General features: G+C 40.6%; 2 protein-coding genes and 1 long non-coding RNA gene across 4 annotated transcripts in view; 2 read left to right on the forward strand and 1 right to left on the reverse strand.

Moving 5' to 3' along the window:
- The first annotated feature begins 49 nt into the window (after positions 1-49).
- Positions 50-12223, forward strand: coq8b (coenzyme Q8B). Of its 2 annotated transcripts, none has more exons than XM_044201316.1 (16): positions 50-202; positions 809-990; positions 1197-1347; positions 1824-2029; positions 2580-2646; positions 3751-3825; positions 4247-4366; positions 4485-4570; positions 4772-4912; positions 5006-5087; positions 6168-6261; positions 6891-7032; positions 7967-8074; positions 8190-8255; positions 8522-8608; positions 10849-12223. In XM_044201316.1, coding segments are annotated over exons 1-16 (1914 nt in total). In that variant the 5' UTR covers positions 50-201; the 3' UTR covers positions 11155-12223. The 2 variants fall into 2 exon arrangements, with proteins under 2 accessions (XP_044057251.1, XP_044057252.1); XM_044201317.1 differs by having other exon boundaries at positions 1842-2029.
- On the reverse strand, positions 6985-8054 carry LOC122878507. Its single transcript, XR_006378501.1, has 3 exons — positions 7944-8054; positions 7766-7831; positions 6985-7112 (listed from the first exon to the last, which is right to left on the reverse strand). It is a non-coding gene; the product is annotated as an uncharacterized LOC122878507 (long non-coding RNA).
- A 2027-nt stretch (positions 12224-14250) lies between the features above and the next one.
- Positions 14251-18173, forward strand: part of numbl (NUMB like endocytic adaptor protein) — a 62731-nt gene continuing 58808 nt past the window's right edge. The window contains exon 1 of the mRNA XM_044201322.1: positions 14251-14650. The gene's annotated coding sequence lies outside the window, so the exon portion shown is untranslated. The remainder of the gene's footprint in view (positions 14651-18173) is intronic.

Consider the following 18173-nt stretch of genomic DNA (forward strand, 5'->3'; position numbering starts at 1 on the left):
ATTTGCTAAAGGAATAAATCCCTCCTTTCATGGCCTCTGAGTTCCGCCTTCTTCTGAAAAGTCGGAATGTGGTTGGTGCCCGTTCAAGTCAGTCAAATTTGAACTTCCGGGTGTTGAATCGTTGCAAAATAGACTGTCCAAGCAGACAGTGTGGATGAGGACAGTCACAGAGAAAACCCTGGATAACGCAGCTTTAGGAAAAGTGAGTCACTTAATTTGTTAACAGCAGAATGTGTCATTCAATAACGTATTTTTTTCATGTGGAAGAATAAACTTTTGGATAGTAGGATATTGATGTTTGGATGTGGATAATAGCTAACGTTAGCTTGTGATTTCAAGCTTCAGTCACAAGATGCTGACGTTACACAACATGGTTAACACTAACTATGATACATGAGCTAGCTAACGTAGCCGAGAGTGTATAATTTTTGTTATCTTTAATTCTGTAAATGTGTTGTAAATTTGTATTTACAAGACTGCGGGTCACTGTGGCGACACGTGTTATGACACATTAGCATGTCTTGAAACATGGGCAGCCAATCTCATCCAAGGTTAAACCATCTAGCAGGGTCAAGAACAAAATACATTTTTGTCCCAGGAGTCTTTACATTGATCTGTCACGTTACATTACATATATTCATAGATGTATTATCTTGCAAGCATTTGTTTTTTGGGTTAATAAGTGTGGTGGGTGTTTCTGGTACTTTATGTAGCCTACTTTTATCATTTTCCTTTACACTGTCACTCTTACCATCTTACGCCATGTAACTTGACTCCCTCCTCTCTCTCCACCTCTCTGTATATGAAGTGATGCTATCAGAAGTCCTGCAGGTGCTGCGTGGAGCAGGTAAGGTGGGTTCTGCCCTCGTCACCACCCAGGGAGAACAGCTCCGATTAATGGTCTGCAACTCCTCCATGGGAGCAGGGGTCAAAGTTGCTCAGGATGTGGTGGACGGACTGGTGGGCACCTTTATGGGCAGCAGCAATCCGGTAAGGATTCCTGCATAGACCTTGAATCCATCACATTGGGCTTTGGGAACTTGTGATGGGCTTTTGACATTATCTGCACAAAAATAATTATTTAAAACAATAATTGATAGATTAATTGATGATGAAAAAACAACAGTTAAATGCAGCCCAAGTTATATGTACATATAGTAATTATTTGGCTAATTTACTTGTCCAACTCACAACAGTCAGTAAAGGAGGATGTGTTTCCGGATGCGGAGGGTTGGGAGAATATGGACCCTGATGAAGCAGCCAAATGGGCTGTGGGGTCAGAGTTCCCCCCTGATGCTCCGGATCAAAGCCAAACAGAAGCTGGATCTGCAGCAGAGATGCCAACAGGTATTGTCAATACCAGCATGTTAACATGTACAGGAGTTGACATACACTAAGTAATTGGCACTAAAGAGTTTTTATATAAAAATATTTTAATGTCATCAGGCCTTTTCCAGTGTTGCAATTTTTGAAAAGATTTGTCATAAAAACATCTTCAAGACTTGGAAAAGAAAGTGAATAATGGAAATCTGATAGCATGTATACAATGTGAATGTATCCTTATTATTTCCACTTTAAGTACTAACTTTTTGTAAGTATTTTGCCTTTGAATATTCAAGTGCTTGAAAACTCTAGAGTTCTGTCGTATACAAAAAAAGTCAAGTCTCACATTTTTCTTCACATATTGTTTGTTTTTTTCTCATACATGAACTGACCAGACACACAGGCCAATATGATAAGACTTCAAAAGAGTCACATAATGGTTCCCTCATGTTCACGTCATGTATTCACTGAAACATTGCCCTCTCCGCTCACTAACATAGGAGTTCCTCCTCCTCCAGGGGTAGCTCCTGCAGGGTCGGGCTGGCCGGGACAGAGCGCTCGCTTCCTCCACACGACCCCCAGCCTCCACCGGTACTACTACCAGACCAGGTCTGTCCACGACACGGTGGTGGCCAGACTCACACCAGAGGACATCAAGAAAGCCAGGGAGGCCAAGCAGGCCTTGGTCAAACCTGTCAGACAGAAGGTTGGTTGAAGGTCTTGATCTGCAGACTAACTTTGATTTAATGAAAAAAAAAGAAGCAATATGTGTTATTGCAGATTATGTTATTTATGAAGCTGTTTATACCTGTGAAGTCCATCAGAGCGAATTATTCAGTTTTTTTTTAAATTTTATTTTTTTTAGTGTCTAATCTTTATGGGTTATTTTGATGAGCAGGCTTGTACCTAAGAGACAGATGCTGTGATGACGAGATGGTCATTATATGACTTTACATTCAAACATTTTATCTTGTCATGTAAGTGATTGTTCAGATAGGGCACGGTGATGACTTTGGTAGAAGCAATATGCATAAATGGAAAAGAAATGTTGCATATTCAGAAATAATCAGTTGTCACTGGCCAATAGAATTCGTTAAAACATTTTTTTATCAAGGCCAGATAAAATAAGTATAGGTCAAGCTAAGCCAGGTTTTGTCTTATACACACATGTTGACACACATGTCAATAATCATCAACAGCTTTGATTTCAAATGAATGTATTCATTGTTTTTATTATCTGGTATGTCTTCCCTCAGCTGAGTGACCGTGCCAGAGAGAGGAAGGTGCCCGCCACAAGAATCAGCAGACTAGTTAATTTTGGGGGTAAGAACAATATACTTTTTTCCTTTTTGTGCACATCATATTTGGCAAGATACATTGTCCATACACTTTTGTCCAATAGAGAATTCTTCTCATTCCACTCCAGGTTGTCACATGGATCCAAGCACAGCAGGAGAAATAAGACTGTGTACAATAAAATGTTTAGCTTATGAAACACATAAGCTTACAGTCTGCTGGAAATACAGTGCATATAGGGCAGTAATTACACACATACAGTGTACAATGTTCAGACTTCCTTTGTCAGTCATCAGGGGACAAATCTTCAAGACAATATTTTAACCTTATTATACCAACACTGACAGTGCATTGAAAATATCATAAGGTGAGGTCAATGACATAACTCTGCTGATAAATGTAACAAAAGTATGAATACTTTTTGTAGTATAAGCTGGGCTGTTCAGTGTTGCTCTGTAAAAATGGTATATTTTGTTTTAAATGTTCCAGCATTATCAGTGCTTCATAGCACATAATTTAATAATAATAATAATAATAATAATAATAATACTAATAATCACTTTTTCACACAGGGCCATGTAGGTTTGGATTTTATTTTCCCTTAATAATAACAACCTTCATTTAAAAACTGCATTTTGTGTTTACTTGTGTTATCTTTGACTAATATTTAAATTTGTTTGATCTGAAACATTTAAGTGTGACAAACATGCAAAAAAATAAGAAATCAGGAAGGGGGAAACACTTTTTCACACCACTGTGTATATATATATATATATATATATATATATATATATATATATATATATATATATATATATATATATATATATATATATTTCAAATACAAGTAACAAGTAATATATATATACAGTATATTCTTATTCACAACTGTTGTCCAAGGGCCTTCCGTGTTTATAAAGAAAAGTGAATGCTTTAGCATTTCCTCAACAGCAATGAGTAGTAATGTCAGAATTTAAAAACTCTTAAATGTTTTGCAAAAGATACCAGACATTAAATATCATTTCACTCTTCAACTAGCAGCAGCAGCTGTGTCAAATTAGCGCTTCCCTCAAGCATCTGTTAAGTGGGCCTAAATTTAAACTCACTTGTGTCTCCGTCTCCCTGCTGCAGGACTCGCAGTAGGACTCGGGATTGGTGCCATTGCAGAAGCTGCAAAACAGTCATTTGGAGGCAAACAAAAAGGAGGTAAAAATATTCTCTTCTCCTCTCCTGTTTTCTGCCATCCTGTAAAATAGCGTTTGATCCAGCGCACACTTGGCAGATCCAGCAGACAGACGGACAGCTGGTCGGCCCTGGAGAAGTTTCTCATGTGTCAGCACCTGCCAGGCACTGGACAGGCATTAAATCAAAGCTGTTAACAGGAACTTCAAGAGAGGCTTTAATATGTGTTAAATGAACAGTGTTTAATGATGCACCACTGCCCCTGTTTCTACAATTGGCTAGTAAGGGCTGGAGTTAACTTATTGACATGCAGCACTAGCTAAGATAAAATAAGATAATTGCTAAGACAAATTGCTCTTGTTTATGCTTTTGTACTTCTAATATGCTGTGCTTCATATCACTGCTAATACTTCTCCTGTCTGTGTACGCGCTGTCTGTTTTATAGACAGGAGTGCCCTGTTAGACACTCCTCTCCTGTCAGAGGCCAATGCTGAGAGAATAGTCAACACATTGTGCAAGGTCCGTGGGGCTGCACTCAAGATAGGACAGATGCTCAGCATTCAAGGTACACACTTTAGCAACCGCATCACTGCAAAATGGTGTTCAGATGTCCTCACAGTCGCAGAGGATCTCTAGGCAGTGAAATATTTTGTTCTCACAACTTCTCATTATTTTTTCTTCAGATAACTCCTTCATTAACCCCCAGCTGCAGAAGATCTTTGAAAGGGTCCGGCAGAGCGCAGACTTCATGCCTACTTGGCAGATGCATGTAAGCATGAACTGACCCTCCTTGGTCATCTAGTGGATTAGCAGTAAATGTTTCTAAAACCTCAAAGGAAAGTGCTGCAGTGTGTGTTTCTGACAAGATGAGGTTGCACAAAAGAGAGTTTGACCAAATGTGTGACCAAATATGTGTTTTTAAGGCTTGCCTTAGAGTAAGAACTTTTTTTGTGTGGGTCTGATTGTGTAGAAAGCTCTCGAGGAAGAACTGGGGCCAGGCTGGCGAGAGAAGCTATCATCCTTCGAAGACAAACCGTTTGCTGCAGCTTCCATTGGCCAGGTGCATCATGGGGTGTTAAAAGATGGTAGAGAAATTGCCATGAAGATCCAGGTATTCATACACACTCTGTTTCTGTCTCCCTGAACAACCTCTGTCTTTCTCTGTCTGCATTGATTCCGTCTGTTATTCCCATATTCCTCCCAGTACCCCGGAGTGGCAGAGAGCATCCACAGTGACATAAACAACCTGATGTCAGTTCTGAAAATGAGCGTGGTCCTGCCAGAAGGTAACACCTACATCAATATTTGTTTTAGTGTTTGTTTTATCCACTCAAGACTCCTGATACATATAGTAATTATAAAAATACAGCAATTTTTTTTAAGTCAAAGGCATATATTTACTAAATATAAACGGCTCTGGCAGTTGTCATATTGTTGCAGGTACATTCATTACTTAGTGACACACATGTCTTCAAAGTCTTACCATTTAGTAGTTTTATGACGTAGAATTTAAGCACATGCGTGAACTATTGTTCCTCTGTGTAAGTTACTTTGATTCTGCAGCTTTGGTGATAACACTAGGGGTGTGGCGATACACTCAGCTCACGAGACGAGACGAGACGATACACGATATTGGGTTCACTAGAACGAGACGATATTTTAACATTACTTTTAAGAAAACTTCAATGATGAAATATATGACTTGAAAAATAGCCTTTTATTTGACTGAGTTTCAAAACAATGCAGGTGCATTTTGAAATGTTTTATAATTGTGCACGCATGAACTACAGAAAATGGCCTCATATCAGCTGCAGTGAATATGCCGATGTCTCTCGTGGCACAAGATCTCGTTACACCCCTAGAAAACACCATATTGAGGATAAGAAATCCAAATTCAGTTATTTTTATCTTGAAACAGCTGCTGTTGTCCTCATTTGACTGCCCCCCATCATTTTACTGGGAGGTGACTATATATGCATCTCCCATTGATTTGTTCTGTTCTCTTTCATTCCAGCATTTTTACTATTACAGCTTAGACCATGGGGTGGTGCTATAGTTGCAGGTCAAACCTAGGTGACACAGTTGTTACTGAGTGACAATGAGGACGTCTGCATCATGTTACTTGTTTCCTTATTATGCCCAATCCTACACGTTTCAGTCAAAAACATTAAATTATTTATCATAACCAATGATTACACAGTTTTATTTTGTATACGATGATGTACACCATTTCAGTCTCACATACACCATGAGAATTGTTTTCACGCTCATTTGCAGAAACCATGTTGTTGTGTTTAAAGATGACCAAGTCTGTATGTTTTCTTTAGTTTTCCCTGCTGAGTTTTGCACTGTTTATTTTTCCACAGGTCTGTTTGCTGACAGCAGCTTAGAGGTTCTTCAGAGGGAGCTGGCATGGGAGTGTGACTACAAGAGGGAGGCAGAGTGTGCCAAGAAGTTCAGGTAAGTTTTATGTGGCGTATTGAACCATAAAGCCTCCTACACTGAAGCCCACCGGTGAGCCGTTACATACCATGTAATTGCACAGAATAGAAACCACACCAGGGTTAGCTATGAAGTTTCAGGATGGTTACTCTATTATTAGATGGACGTTTCACTAAATATTTGCTACTGCATATATATTGCACAGAGACTGTATATAGCTCTCCTTTGATTTTATTGAAAAATCTGTCTCTTCTTTTGATATGTTGGTCCTGATTATGATTCAAAGCTTTGTACTTTTAGGATTTGTACTACAGATTTATTTTTTGTATTTCTTTTTATACATTTATGTAGTTTGTAGGGGTACTCTACCCCTACTACTAATACTACTGACTATATTATTATTAAATATAATTAATATTGTTGTCACAATTACAATGTTAGAGCTACATTTCTAGGTAGTATATTTAGTTGACTTATACAGACATTATATTAAGTCATTTAGTCATTGTTCACTATCTCTATGTGCACGTTCGTTTTCTAACTGATTTCACATATATTCTACATATTCTGCAAATGCACAAAGCACTCCTCATGAATGGGTTGTCTTTGTTGTTGTTTTTTTCGGACCATTTGTGTCTGGCCTCCAGGTCCCTGCTGGAGGGAAATGAGTTTTTCCAAGTCCCTGAGGTTATTGATGAGCTGTCAGGCCACAAGGTGCTGGCCATGGAGCTGGTACAGGGAGTCCCACTGGACCGCTGTGTAGACCTGGATCAGGAGACCAGGAACCAGGTATGGGTTGACTCAACAAGTACATGGATCCCATTTGTCATGGAATTTCCTCAATGTCATTGAAATGTGTGAGTGGTGCACTGGAGACAGGGAAAGTCAAGGAATTTGGTTAATTATATGGCCATTTGAGGTATTTCAAAAGTTTTTACAAATGATACTATGAATGAATGAACTATAGCAGAATGTTCTTGATCAGGCGACAGTATCAAATATTGTTATGGTATTGGGTGGTGATGCTCAATTTTGTTTTCTCTTCACCAAAGCTATATCAAACCAGCAATGATAAATCAGTTTCAAGTAATAAAAGTGCTGGAATCTATCAATTAATGGAAAGTGAAAGAAAGATCATGGGATTTTACATAAGGGCCATGGTGAGAACGCTGCATAGGATACTATGTGGCTGAAAGATCTAGCCTATCACAGTCTGGATCTCTAATTGTAGGAACCAATTAAAGCTGTATTCTGTATTCCACCCCGTGTTGATGAAAGGAAGCATAATGTATATCACTTTTATTTTTAACATACATGGCATATGCCATAATGTGACAAGTGCAGAACTGAGCTGATACATTATTCATTAACTCCCATAGAAACAAGTTACTTGCTGGCAAATTATACAGCAGGACTTCAACATTTTACCCAGTGTGAAAAGGACAGCATCAGTGAAAATTAGACTGTGTGTCAAAATATGCATTTTACAGTTGAGATGTATGCAGTTTATAGGGTGACCTACGGTAAGTCAGCATCTTTGGACGTGGTGAGTGTGTGGCAGTGCACTGTACCAAGTACCATGAGAAATCTACACAGAATAGAATAAGATATATGAAATAGATTTTATGTACCAGACCATAACAAAAGCTATAGCATGAAAACATCACATTGATAATAACAGCATGGCAGTAAACACCTACCTCTCCTCTCCTTCCGTCTCCAGATCTGTTTCAACATCCTCCAGTTGTGTCTCAGGGAGCTGTTTGAGTTCAGGTTCATGCAGACAGATCCAAACTGGGCCAACTTCTTCTATAACTCAGACACCAACAAGGTGAAGTTGTAAATTAATTGAATGAAAGAAAGGGATGCCATGTTGACCAAATATTTAATTGTTCCAAAAAATCATCATATGCAGCAGATGCATAACAATTTCATCTTATCTGTAGGTTGTTCTGTTGGACTTTGGAGCGTGCAGAAGCTACCCAGAATCATTCACAGATGACTACATACAAGTATGATGAATCTAAAATTATACGATATCCACCAGTGACCCACACAACATGATTTATGCAACAACATTTCTATGAATAATTAAGCACTCAAGTCTTCGGCTAAACAGTCGAGGAAAAACGATCACAATTACATGCATGTGCACACATTCCCCAACTTGCAGCTACTTCAATCTGTCGGTGCCTTTAAGTGGAGCTCTTTAAATAAACATGATTACCAAATCCATATCATAATTTTGTCCGTGTGTGTGTGTGTGTTGCATGTTCAGGTGGTGCATGCAGCTTCCGTGGGTGATCGAGCCACTGTTCTTTCCAAATCGAAGGACCTGAAATTCCTGACAGGCTTCGAGGCCAAGGTAAGGTATTTTAGTCTCTGCTGCTGTGCTCATTTATTTTTGATATGGTTTATTCTCCTCTGTCTCATTTATTTGTGTCTCTTCTTACCTCTGTAATAATATAATAATAATAATAATCTTTATTTATAGAGCACTCCATGTTATAAAGTGCTTCAAAAAGGCAGCAAAATACAACACACGTCATAAAACCAACTGGTTTTAGAAGAAAACAGATAAAAAACAAGGAAAAGTAGTAAGTAAAAGACAGTTAAAAGAAAATTAAAACTGAAGTATAATCAGGAAAGGCTCTCTGATAAAATTATGTTTTAAGAAGGGACTTAAAAGAGATCGCTGACTCAGCTGACCTGATTTCCTCGGGCAGGCTGTCCCAAAGCCTCGGGGTCCTGACTGCAAACGCTCTGTCCCCTTTAGTTTTCAGCCGGGTGTGTGGAACAGACAAAAGACCTCTGCCCAAGGATCTCAAAGTACATGGCGGCGTGTACAGTACTAAGAGGTCAGAGATATAGCAGGGAGAGAGGCCATGAAGTGCCTTTAAAAGTAATCAGTAAAATCTTAAAATGTATTCTAAAACTTACTTGGAGCCAGTGTAAAGAGGCTGAAGCAGGAGTTATGTCATCACGTTTCTTGGTTCTGGTTAAAAGCCTGGCAGCTGAGTTCTGTACAGTCTGGAGTCGATCAATAGATTTTTGGTTCAGGCAAGGAAAAAGGCTGTTGCATTCATACATGCGTGATGTGATGAAGGCATGTAAAATGGTCTCTGTGTCTTTTAAAAGTTAAGAGATTGTATTTTTGGTGTATGTCTTAGATGATAAAAACACGATTGCACAATCTTTGTGGTGTGCTTAATGTGTTCCAATAGGGAACCAGCAGATGGCAGAATTTGTTTTGCCATGTGCTGGGACCCAATGACAAGGATCTGTTTTGTTAGGGTTAGGGACATTTTTTGACATCACAGAAGCAGTTGTGAAGTGAACTCAGCATTCCAGGTTCTGTGGATATAACGGGCAGGTACATCTGCATATCATCAGCATAAAAATGAAAACTGACACCATGTCTATGAATAATGTGCCCAAGGGGAAGCATGTATAAAGAAAAGAAAATTGGTCCCAAAACCGACACCTGAGGGACACCATACTTAACAGGAAAATGAAGAGACATAGTTGTTCGCAGAGACGTAGAACCTCCAATTCGACAGGTACGATGAAAACCATTCTAAGGCTGTACCAGATATCCCCACCCAGTGCCTCAGTCTGCATAACAGGATGCCATGGTCGACTGTGTCAAAGGCTACGCTAAAGTCCAGGAATACAAGGACTGAGCACATGTCATCATCAGAGCAGGGCACTCTCAGTGCTGTGATACTTCTGAAAGATTGAAACTTTTCTTAAATGTTGTTATTTTCCAGTGCAGAGAGAAATTATTCGGACACTATTTTTTCTAAAATTTTTGATATAAAAGGTAACTTGAAAATTGGTCGATAGTTTTGAGGGAGGGAGGGATCCAGCCCAGGTTTTTTTTAGTAGTGGGTTCACACAAGCAGTTTTAAAATAATCAAGGACACAACCAGTAGACAAGGAACTGTTAAAAACAGAAAGCAAACAGGGCCCAGATGTTAACAGATTAACAAGATAAAACTGGTTAAAATGATCTTGTAGCGGGTGAAGGACATCAAAGTAAGTAGCATTTTGGGTAATAGAGGCTCTAATTGACTCCACTTTATCAGTAAAACAATTCACAGGCAGCATCTTTTAGCTGGGGCACAGGGAGGGGCCGGTCTTAAAGGTCCAGTGTGTAACATTTAAGAAGAGCTATTGGCAGAAATGGAATATAATATTGATAAGTATGTTTTTATTAGTGTAGAATCACCTGAAAATAAGAATCGTTGTGTTTTCATTACCTTTAAAATAAGCCGTTATTATCTACAGAGGCAGCGGGTCCCTTTCCACATTTCTACAGTAGCCCAGAACGGACAAACCAATCACTGGCTCCATGCCATGGAGTTGTATATACAGTATGGCTACATAAGATATAATGCGCACTTTAGGTCATAACATCTCAAGTAAACATTTCCTCAGGCTACCTCAGAGTGTACACACTCAAAAATGCAGCATAAAGTCTGTTTGTGTTGTGTAAGCATACAGTATACTGTTCTACTTTACAGCTATCAGCTTCTATATTGAAATCTTAGTTCAGTTGATGCACACAGGTAGCCATTGTAATGCCTCCATGCTCCCTACCAGGCCTTCGAGGATGCCCACGTGGAGGCGGTGATGATCCTCGGCGAAGCCTTTGCATTTGCGGAGCCCTTTGACTTTGGCACCCAGAGCACCACCCAGCGCATCCAGAGCCTCATCCCTGTCATGCTACGCCACCGCCTCACGCCTCCGCCCGAGGAAACGTACTCCCTCCACCGCAAGATGGCCGGCTCCTTCCTCATCTGCTCCAAACTGAATGCACGCATATCGTGCAGGGACATGTTCCTGGATGTGTACAACACCTACAGCCAGAGAAGGCAGGTGGAGCAGGCAGCACAGGCCAGTGCTTAGACGCTCAGGGACAAGGTTACTGCCTAAATATGCCTAGGACCTTTTCAGAGTAGGCTGCTAAGTAAAGGGACAGAAAAGATGGAGTCTTGAATCTACAAGTGGAGACACTGGATCAGACTAACCTAAGACTTTATACCATGCCAATATGTAACTGACTATGGCAACACGCTCTAATGAGGACCATGAATGTGCTTGAGTTTCTATGCCTTTCTCCTTTCAGTGCTACAGTTCACTGACATCAGTGAGAGGATATAATGATGTGGGCGATCCCACCCCAACATGTCACTCAGTGACTCATCAAGGCTTGACTAAGCTCTCACGCTCATATACAGACAAACATAAATACTTAATAACTATGACATGGAATTTGATTATTGTGTCATAACAAAAATATGCTTAAGCCCAAATGGTTATATTACTTATTAAATCTGTATGATAACTGAAGAGAGGATTATTTAATTCATTTTAAGTGTTTAGGGTGTGTGTTTGATCAAATTGGCAAAAAGGTTACATCTCTCTGTCACAGAAAACACACTACACAGTGATGCTGTACATTTAAGCCAGCTTTGTTTGCAGTTTCTCAAAAGGCAAGTTGTACTGTATATTTCCATTGTGCTTGCCTGGCTAAAATTAATTAATTCTGACTCCTACTCACTCTGACAGCAAGGTCCACCATATTTCCAAGAGAATGGGTATCTTCTGTCCTAAAGGACACATAATAAACCCTGCATTGCTTAGCTGATGCTGCCAAGTGCTCTCTTTTGTAAGAAGGACTTTGTGTGCTGCATGATGAGTTGGCAAATAAAGCTTTCTCCTAAATGTAGTGATTGGCACACCTAGATGAGCAGATTATCAGAGGACTTAGTGAAGACCGTCTAATGTAATCCCAGTGAGTAATGGCCTTGCATTATAAAGTATATTTGACATAAAACTCCATAATGGGAAATACTGTCAGTCCTTTTTTGTGTTTGAACACTTCTTTATGACAGAGATGTGTACTGTCACCTACAAGGCAGTGTGCTGTGCATTGTTTTTGTTTTTTTATGAAATAAAATATGTGAAAGATTTACATGTATCACAAATTGAGCTTTACTGGCAGGTGTCAAGAAGAGGCTAAGCCAAAGATGTCCTTCACTCAGTTCTGATCTTTCCCTTTCAGTTTTAGACCTCTTTGGGAAATGTCATTGACTGGAGGCCACGTTTGACACCATTCTCCACTTAAACTGTTCTTGTATCGACCGTTAAGCATCATGAAGCAGTCATTTTGGCTCAAAATGTAAGACTTGAGCTAATGGTGGCATTGATGGGTCTATTTTTTTCCAGGAACTATTTCTGTTTCAAGGCAATGCTGTCTATTTTATCTTCAATTAAGCCATTACATCACTACAGGACCGAGCTGTTCCTACAGTGAGGCCGGCTCTGATACACTACATCAGAATCACAGTTTATTTTTCGGAGTTTTGGGAATCAGCCACAGTTAATAACTGCAGCACATACTTAGAGAAGAAAAAGCACATTCTTCTCTTGTAGTTTCACACAACGGAAAGTTGGAGCGTTTCTCTGCATGTAAGCAGCAGCTGGCTTCAGTTTATTGGAGGAGAATTGGCTCTTTTTGGCCCCAGTCTCAGACTCTTCATTAGGGCTAACACTGGACTGGCAATAATGTGATGTTGCAGTTAAGGTCTACCGGTGACCACAGTGTGAACATTAAGTAACAGTTAGCAGTCTGTCTGCCCAGTATGCTTTTATTGTTTATGTCATATAGGGTGAACTGGCTCTAATATGTTAGACCTTTACTGTTAGTTTTCTGTCTTCAGCTATTAGGATTCCCTGGGGATGTTTACTGGTTACAGTAACCTTACTGTGTTGTGCTTGTTTTTCATTTTTATTTCATTTTATTACTTTTTAAGCTCATATGGTATCACTATAATAATTATCAGCTGGGCTGTAACAACCATTGTGGACAATGAAGTCATGGCATTTGGATTTTTGGGGAATTTATTTATTTTTTTGGCAACCTGAGAGTAGTTTACATGCAACAATTCAAAAACAACCATTTTCTGAATATTTATAATATATAAGTCAGATTCCAGTATATTTTTTAGACTCAATATGATTAAAGATCCCCGCCAGACATATAGTATATATACAGTTTTAAGACATATAAAATATTTTGTGACTAATCGTTTTTTCCACAAAAAAGTTCAATTGACTAGTTCATTTTTTTTAGAAGCCCATCTACTCTTTCTCATTGAAAAATCCAGAATTTATGAATATGCAAATATTTTTCATTACAAAAGTTGAACTGTTGGACACAAGCTACCTCCTACTTCACTGAAAAGTCAATTCCCAGTGTATGTGCACTAGAGGCTTCAAGTTTCCACATCGCACTTGTGTAAGTTGCATACTTGACAGTGAGCACAGAGAAACATTCCCTCGTCAGCAGATGAATGTAAAAACAGCCTTCTAATGTCAAACTCGTTCTGCACAGTGAAGCTCAAACATCCAAGTGAAGTGACAAAAAGACACATTTCTGAGCGGAGGGGGGCTTTAAAATTGACTAGTTTTAGACCAACAACAAAAAATAAAAAAAATCATGGATTCAACATTTCAGTCTGTGCAGGGTTTTGAAACAAAATCTCTAAATGGAAATGCCTGTGGTCTTCATGTTGAGAAATAAAATTTAGCAGTGAATATAACTGAACAGTTAACTGAATAAATAACATATGAACAATTCAGATAATAATATATTACTCCATTATATTCATACCTTAAATGTAAAGTGATATTAAGGCTGGACAATGAGTTAATAGTCTACTGAACCACTAAGCTTGGCGTTATTCAATAGAGTGCGTTTAACCTGTATTTCTTATTATTATTGTATCTGCGCACTGTAATGGCCTGAAGACCTGACCTGAAGCCTGCAGCTGCAACTCTCTACAAGCAAAAGGAGAATCTCCCCACAGGGATGATTGGAGTCACTCATTATCCCAGTAGCTGAAATGCCGCACGGTGGCGCAGTGGAGCGACTGAAACAGAACCCTGCTTTTTTTTTTTTTTTTTTTCTTTTCTGGAAAACATCAATGGGGAGAGTGGATTTGCATGTCCGGCCGTCTGTGCCAATGGGCGCACTGGGAAGGCTGGGTTAGCGGGTGGAGCCGGGGGAAGCAGCCCAGCAAGTGCACAGTCAACAACCAAAGCATCCGAGATTACCACAGATACACCAATTTCACCGAAATCTCCCTTGAATCGTTGTTGTAAACCTTTTTCATTTTGTGTGTGTGTGTGTGTGAGAGTGTGTGCGTGCGTGCGTGCGTGTAGCGACCAGGTTGATTTGCGGCTCCACATCGCCTCCATACATCGCTTTCACAGTGCGGATGAAGATTTTGTGAAATTACCAATTTGCACATTGTTCTTGTGTATGATATCTTTCTGTCCGGTGTCCTGGATTTACACAGAGGAGGAGCGGGGAGCCGATCATCCGTCGTTCTCTTGGGTGAGTTCACCGGATTCCCGTCCAATCTGGCATCCCTGTTTACTGACACTTCCAGGGTTATCTGGAGACCCGGTAATGTCTTTATAATGAATGAATCCGCAATCAAGAAGTACACGATCCACTCAAAACCATATTGAGCCCTTGATTTGTGAGTTACGATGTAGCCTAATTATAGGTTAATGTTTGGATACAACTGCAACGCTTTTGGAAATGGATCTCCCCAGTGGGCCCATATGTGTGAAATGAATGAAATGTGGCAGCTCCAGCCTTTGATAGCGGTTTACATCCCTAATCCATAACGAGAGAGAAACAAGTATATTCTAGAAGGACTCTGATCGGCTCTTACACAAAACTACCGGCACAGTCGCAATATAAGTATTATCTTATTCCAATGATGCCATAATTAAAACAAGCTGTAACTTTATAGGCCCACTCTTGAAATATAGCTCCTTATTATGATCCTATGACACCGCTTATTGGCATGAATTTAGGTTATTGCGTCATTATTGGCGTGGGAATGAGTTCATGTGATATCGATTGAGCTGTAAAGAGTCAAGTTGATTGTTGTGTTGTTCATAGGTTTGCGTGTTTGTGGGTATTTTCTCCAGGATGGCATGGCCACTGAAACACGCGCCCTGAGTTTTGAATATGTAACACCACACTTCTACCTGTCTGCAGGATTCTCTCTGTCTCTCTCCATTGCATCATGCTGTGTGTGTTAATTGTGTCTTTTGGATTTGGTTGCATCATTCTCAAACTTCTTCAGGCCTTATTCATTGTTGTGCTGCAGCTTACTGCGATCTCTCCCAAACTTCTTGTTCCCTGACACCAATGGGAGAGTCATAGAACATGAGAGGAAAATATTGTGGCATTCAAATGACTTAGATACTGCAGCTAAAACACACACACTCAGTTACACACTTGGCACATGTCTTCCTATATAGGCCCAGTAAATGCATGCGGCTCTATTGTCTGTGGACCCCCATCTGTTCCATGACATGGCATTCCTCAGACAGACAGTCATGCTGTTAGGGGCTGGTCTAATCTGACCCACTGCCTCTGAGAGAGAGAGAGATGGGGTGTATTAAGAGAGTAGGTGCAGGGTGTCTCAGCCCACAAGCCCTAGACCACCTGCATAGACAGCTAGGCTGGAGGGCTAGGTTTGACCTAGGATTGGTCTTAGTGAAGCACTAAATTTGGTTTGAGAAAAGGCTGGAGGATTGGTCAGGAGCATGAGCTACATTAAGGCTAGATTTGGTCTGGAGCATGAGGCTAGGTTTTAGAGTTGGGGCTAGAGGAAGGCCAGGTTCTGCCTGGAGTTGGGGCTAGAGGTTATTGGACAGGACCATGAGATACATTAGGCTAGCTTTAGGCTATGGCTAGGGCTAAAGCTAGAGCTAGAGGGGCTAGATTTGGTGTGGAGACTGGGGCTAAAGGAAGGCTAGGTTTGGTCCAAAGCTTGGTTAGATAGCCCAGAGAAAGGTTAGGTTTAGTCTGAAGCTGAGGCATGTGAAAGGCTGCGTTTGGTCTGGGAGTTAAAGGAAGACAATGTTTGGTTTAAAGCTGGGGCTAGAAGAAGCCAATGTTTGGTGGTGCTAGAGGAAGGCAAGGTTTGGTCTAGGGATTAGAAGAGAGACACAGGTGCTAGAATTTGAAGTCCAAAACAAGGGGTTGCTGGACATAAATGGGTTCTGATGTAGCTAATCACTGTTGCAACTCACTCATCACAACTAGAACATAATTGCACCACCCCCATCCACACAGCAGTACACACACACACACACACACACACACACCATTTCCCCTTAGACCATTTCCCCTCTTCCACTGCTTTGATTGCTGCATTAGGACTTGGCTGTCTTTTGTTGTCCACACACACATGCGCGCATGCACGCACGCACACACACACACACACACATACACACACACACACAAGGGGGAGGGTTGGCGCAGCTGAGATTACAATAAAAACGGGGATCAAAGGTCATCCAGCTGGCCAATCAGGGTGCTGTATTGGTTGGCTGGTGGTGGAGGAGGGCGTTGCCCCACTTTGTGCTGGTCAGGGTGGGTCTGCTAAACAAGCGGCTCCACTTCCAGCCCCGGCCCTGCTACTGCCGGCAGCCACATTGCTTCCTCAGAGCCAGTCACACCAACCTCTGGACACTTTATTAGACTGCAGGTCAGAGGCTTGTCCAGTTTAGAGGAAGTCCTCTATTGGTTCATGACTGGATTTCTGGTTTGTAATCAGCTGCTTCTTGAAAACTTAAATTGTTGGGCCTTCAAAGAGAAAGTGTACAAGCACAAAAAGTTACAATTTAAACCACAGAATATGTATACAACTGCACTATTTTCTTAGATGACTACTAAAACCCCTTTCACACATGCAGTCTATCTCTGAATGGGGTCATGTGTGAACAGGAACAGGGAACGATATTCAAGGAAAGGTACCTCCAATTTCCCACCTCAAGACCTAGTAACATTTCAGGGAAAATGCCTGTATGGCTTTGTTGTGAATGAAAGCAATAACATCGCAGGGACAAGCACGTAAAGGGTTACGTCCGTCTGACAAAAGACGCGTTAACGTGGAGCGAGCTAACCAATCACAAGAAACTGCCGATGACGTATTTGAATCTGTGACTAGTTTATGGTTTCCTTCCTTGCCAATGCTTTCGCGGGTGATTTGATAAACAAGCACCACAAGTTCTTTTGTTTGCAACAAAGCTCAGTTTTTCAAGAATGTCTGGAAAGTGGACAGATTCAGAATAAGGGCTCCTCTGAGTCTGTGCAGAGGGTGAAATTGATAGGCATCTGTCTGGAACAGTTCCAGTTCCATTGTCGCCGTGTACACGTACATCTGGCCTTCTCCCATCTTCTTCTTCGGGTGACTTTTATGGCGGTTGGCATCTATAAGTGTTGCATTACCGCCATCTGCTGGACTGTCCCTTGCCCCATCTATTCAAGCATTGCTATGGCATGTGCGAAAAGGCGTAAATGTTCCTTAATGAAGCTGCATGTGTGAATAGTGAAAATCACTAGCGGTGCCTGAAAGGTTATCCCATATAATTTACTGGGAACTGTGTGTGAAAAAGGCTTATGTTGCACGTTGGCTGATAGTGTTTAGAAGATTTACAGTGTTCAATTGGTACTATGCTTGTATGTACGGTGCATTTGTAATATGTGTGTATGTGTGGGTGTTAATGAATGAAACTAAACCCTGCAACTAAAACCCTTAAATTGACTACAGAATGGGTGGTGGTGGGATTAATTAAAGAAATAGAATATGATAATGAGATTTGAAGTACGTAAAAGATGGTGAAGAGAGGAAGGATGGAAAGAGATGAGTGGTGGCAAGAGGAAGTGCTTTAGAGACAGAGCAGGGAGCCGAGAGGGAGAGAGAAAGAGAGTGTATCAGAAATTAGGAGAGGCAGAGAGAAAGATTGAGGCTACAGGAGAACTGATAAAGAGAGAGCGACAATATGAAAGAACAAGAGAGAGATGGACCGAACAGAAGGGAGAGCGAAAA

The sequence above is a fragment of the Siniperca chuatsi genome, linkage group LG7, assembly GCF_020085105.1.
Source record: "Siniperca chuatsi isolate FFG_IHB_CAS linkage group LG7, ASM2008510v1, whole genome shotgun sequence".
NCBI classification, from domain to species: domain Eukaryota; kingdom Metazoa; phylum Chordata; class Actinopteri; order Centrarchiformes; family Sinipercidae; genus Siniperca; species Siniperca chuatsi.

What these genes read in the sequence shown, in the direction of transcription:
- coq8b (XM_044201316.1), top strand. An exon ending in TCAAACCTGTCAGACAGAAG is followed by an intron (nt 2,030 to 2,579) that starts GTTGGTTGAAGG and finishes GTCTTCCCTCAG; the next exon opens with CTGAGTGACCGTGCCAGAGA. An exon ending in TGCCTACTTGGCAGATGCAT is followed by an intron (nt 4,571 to 4,771) that starts GTAAGCATGAAC and finishes CTGATTGTGTAG; the next exon opens with AAAGCTCTCGAGGAAGAACT.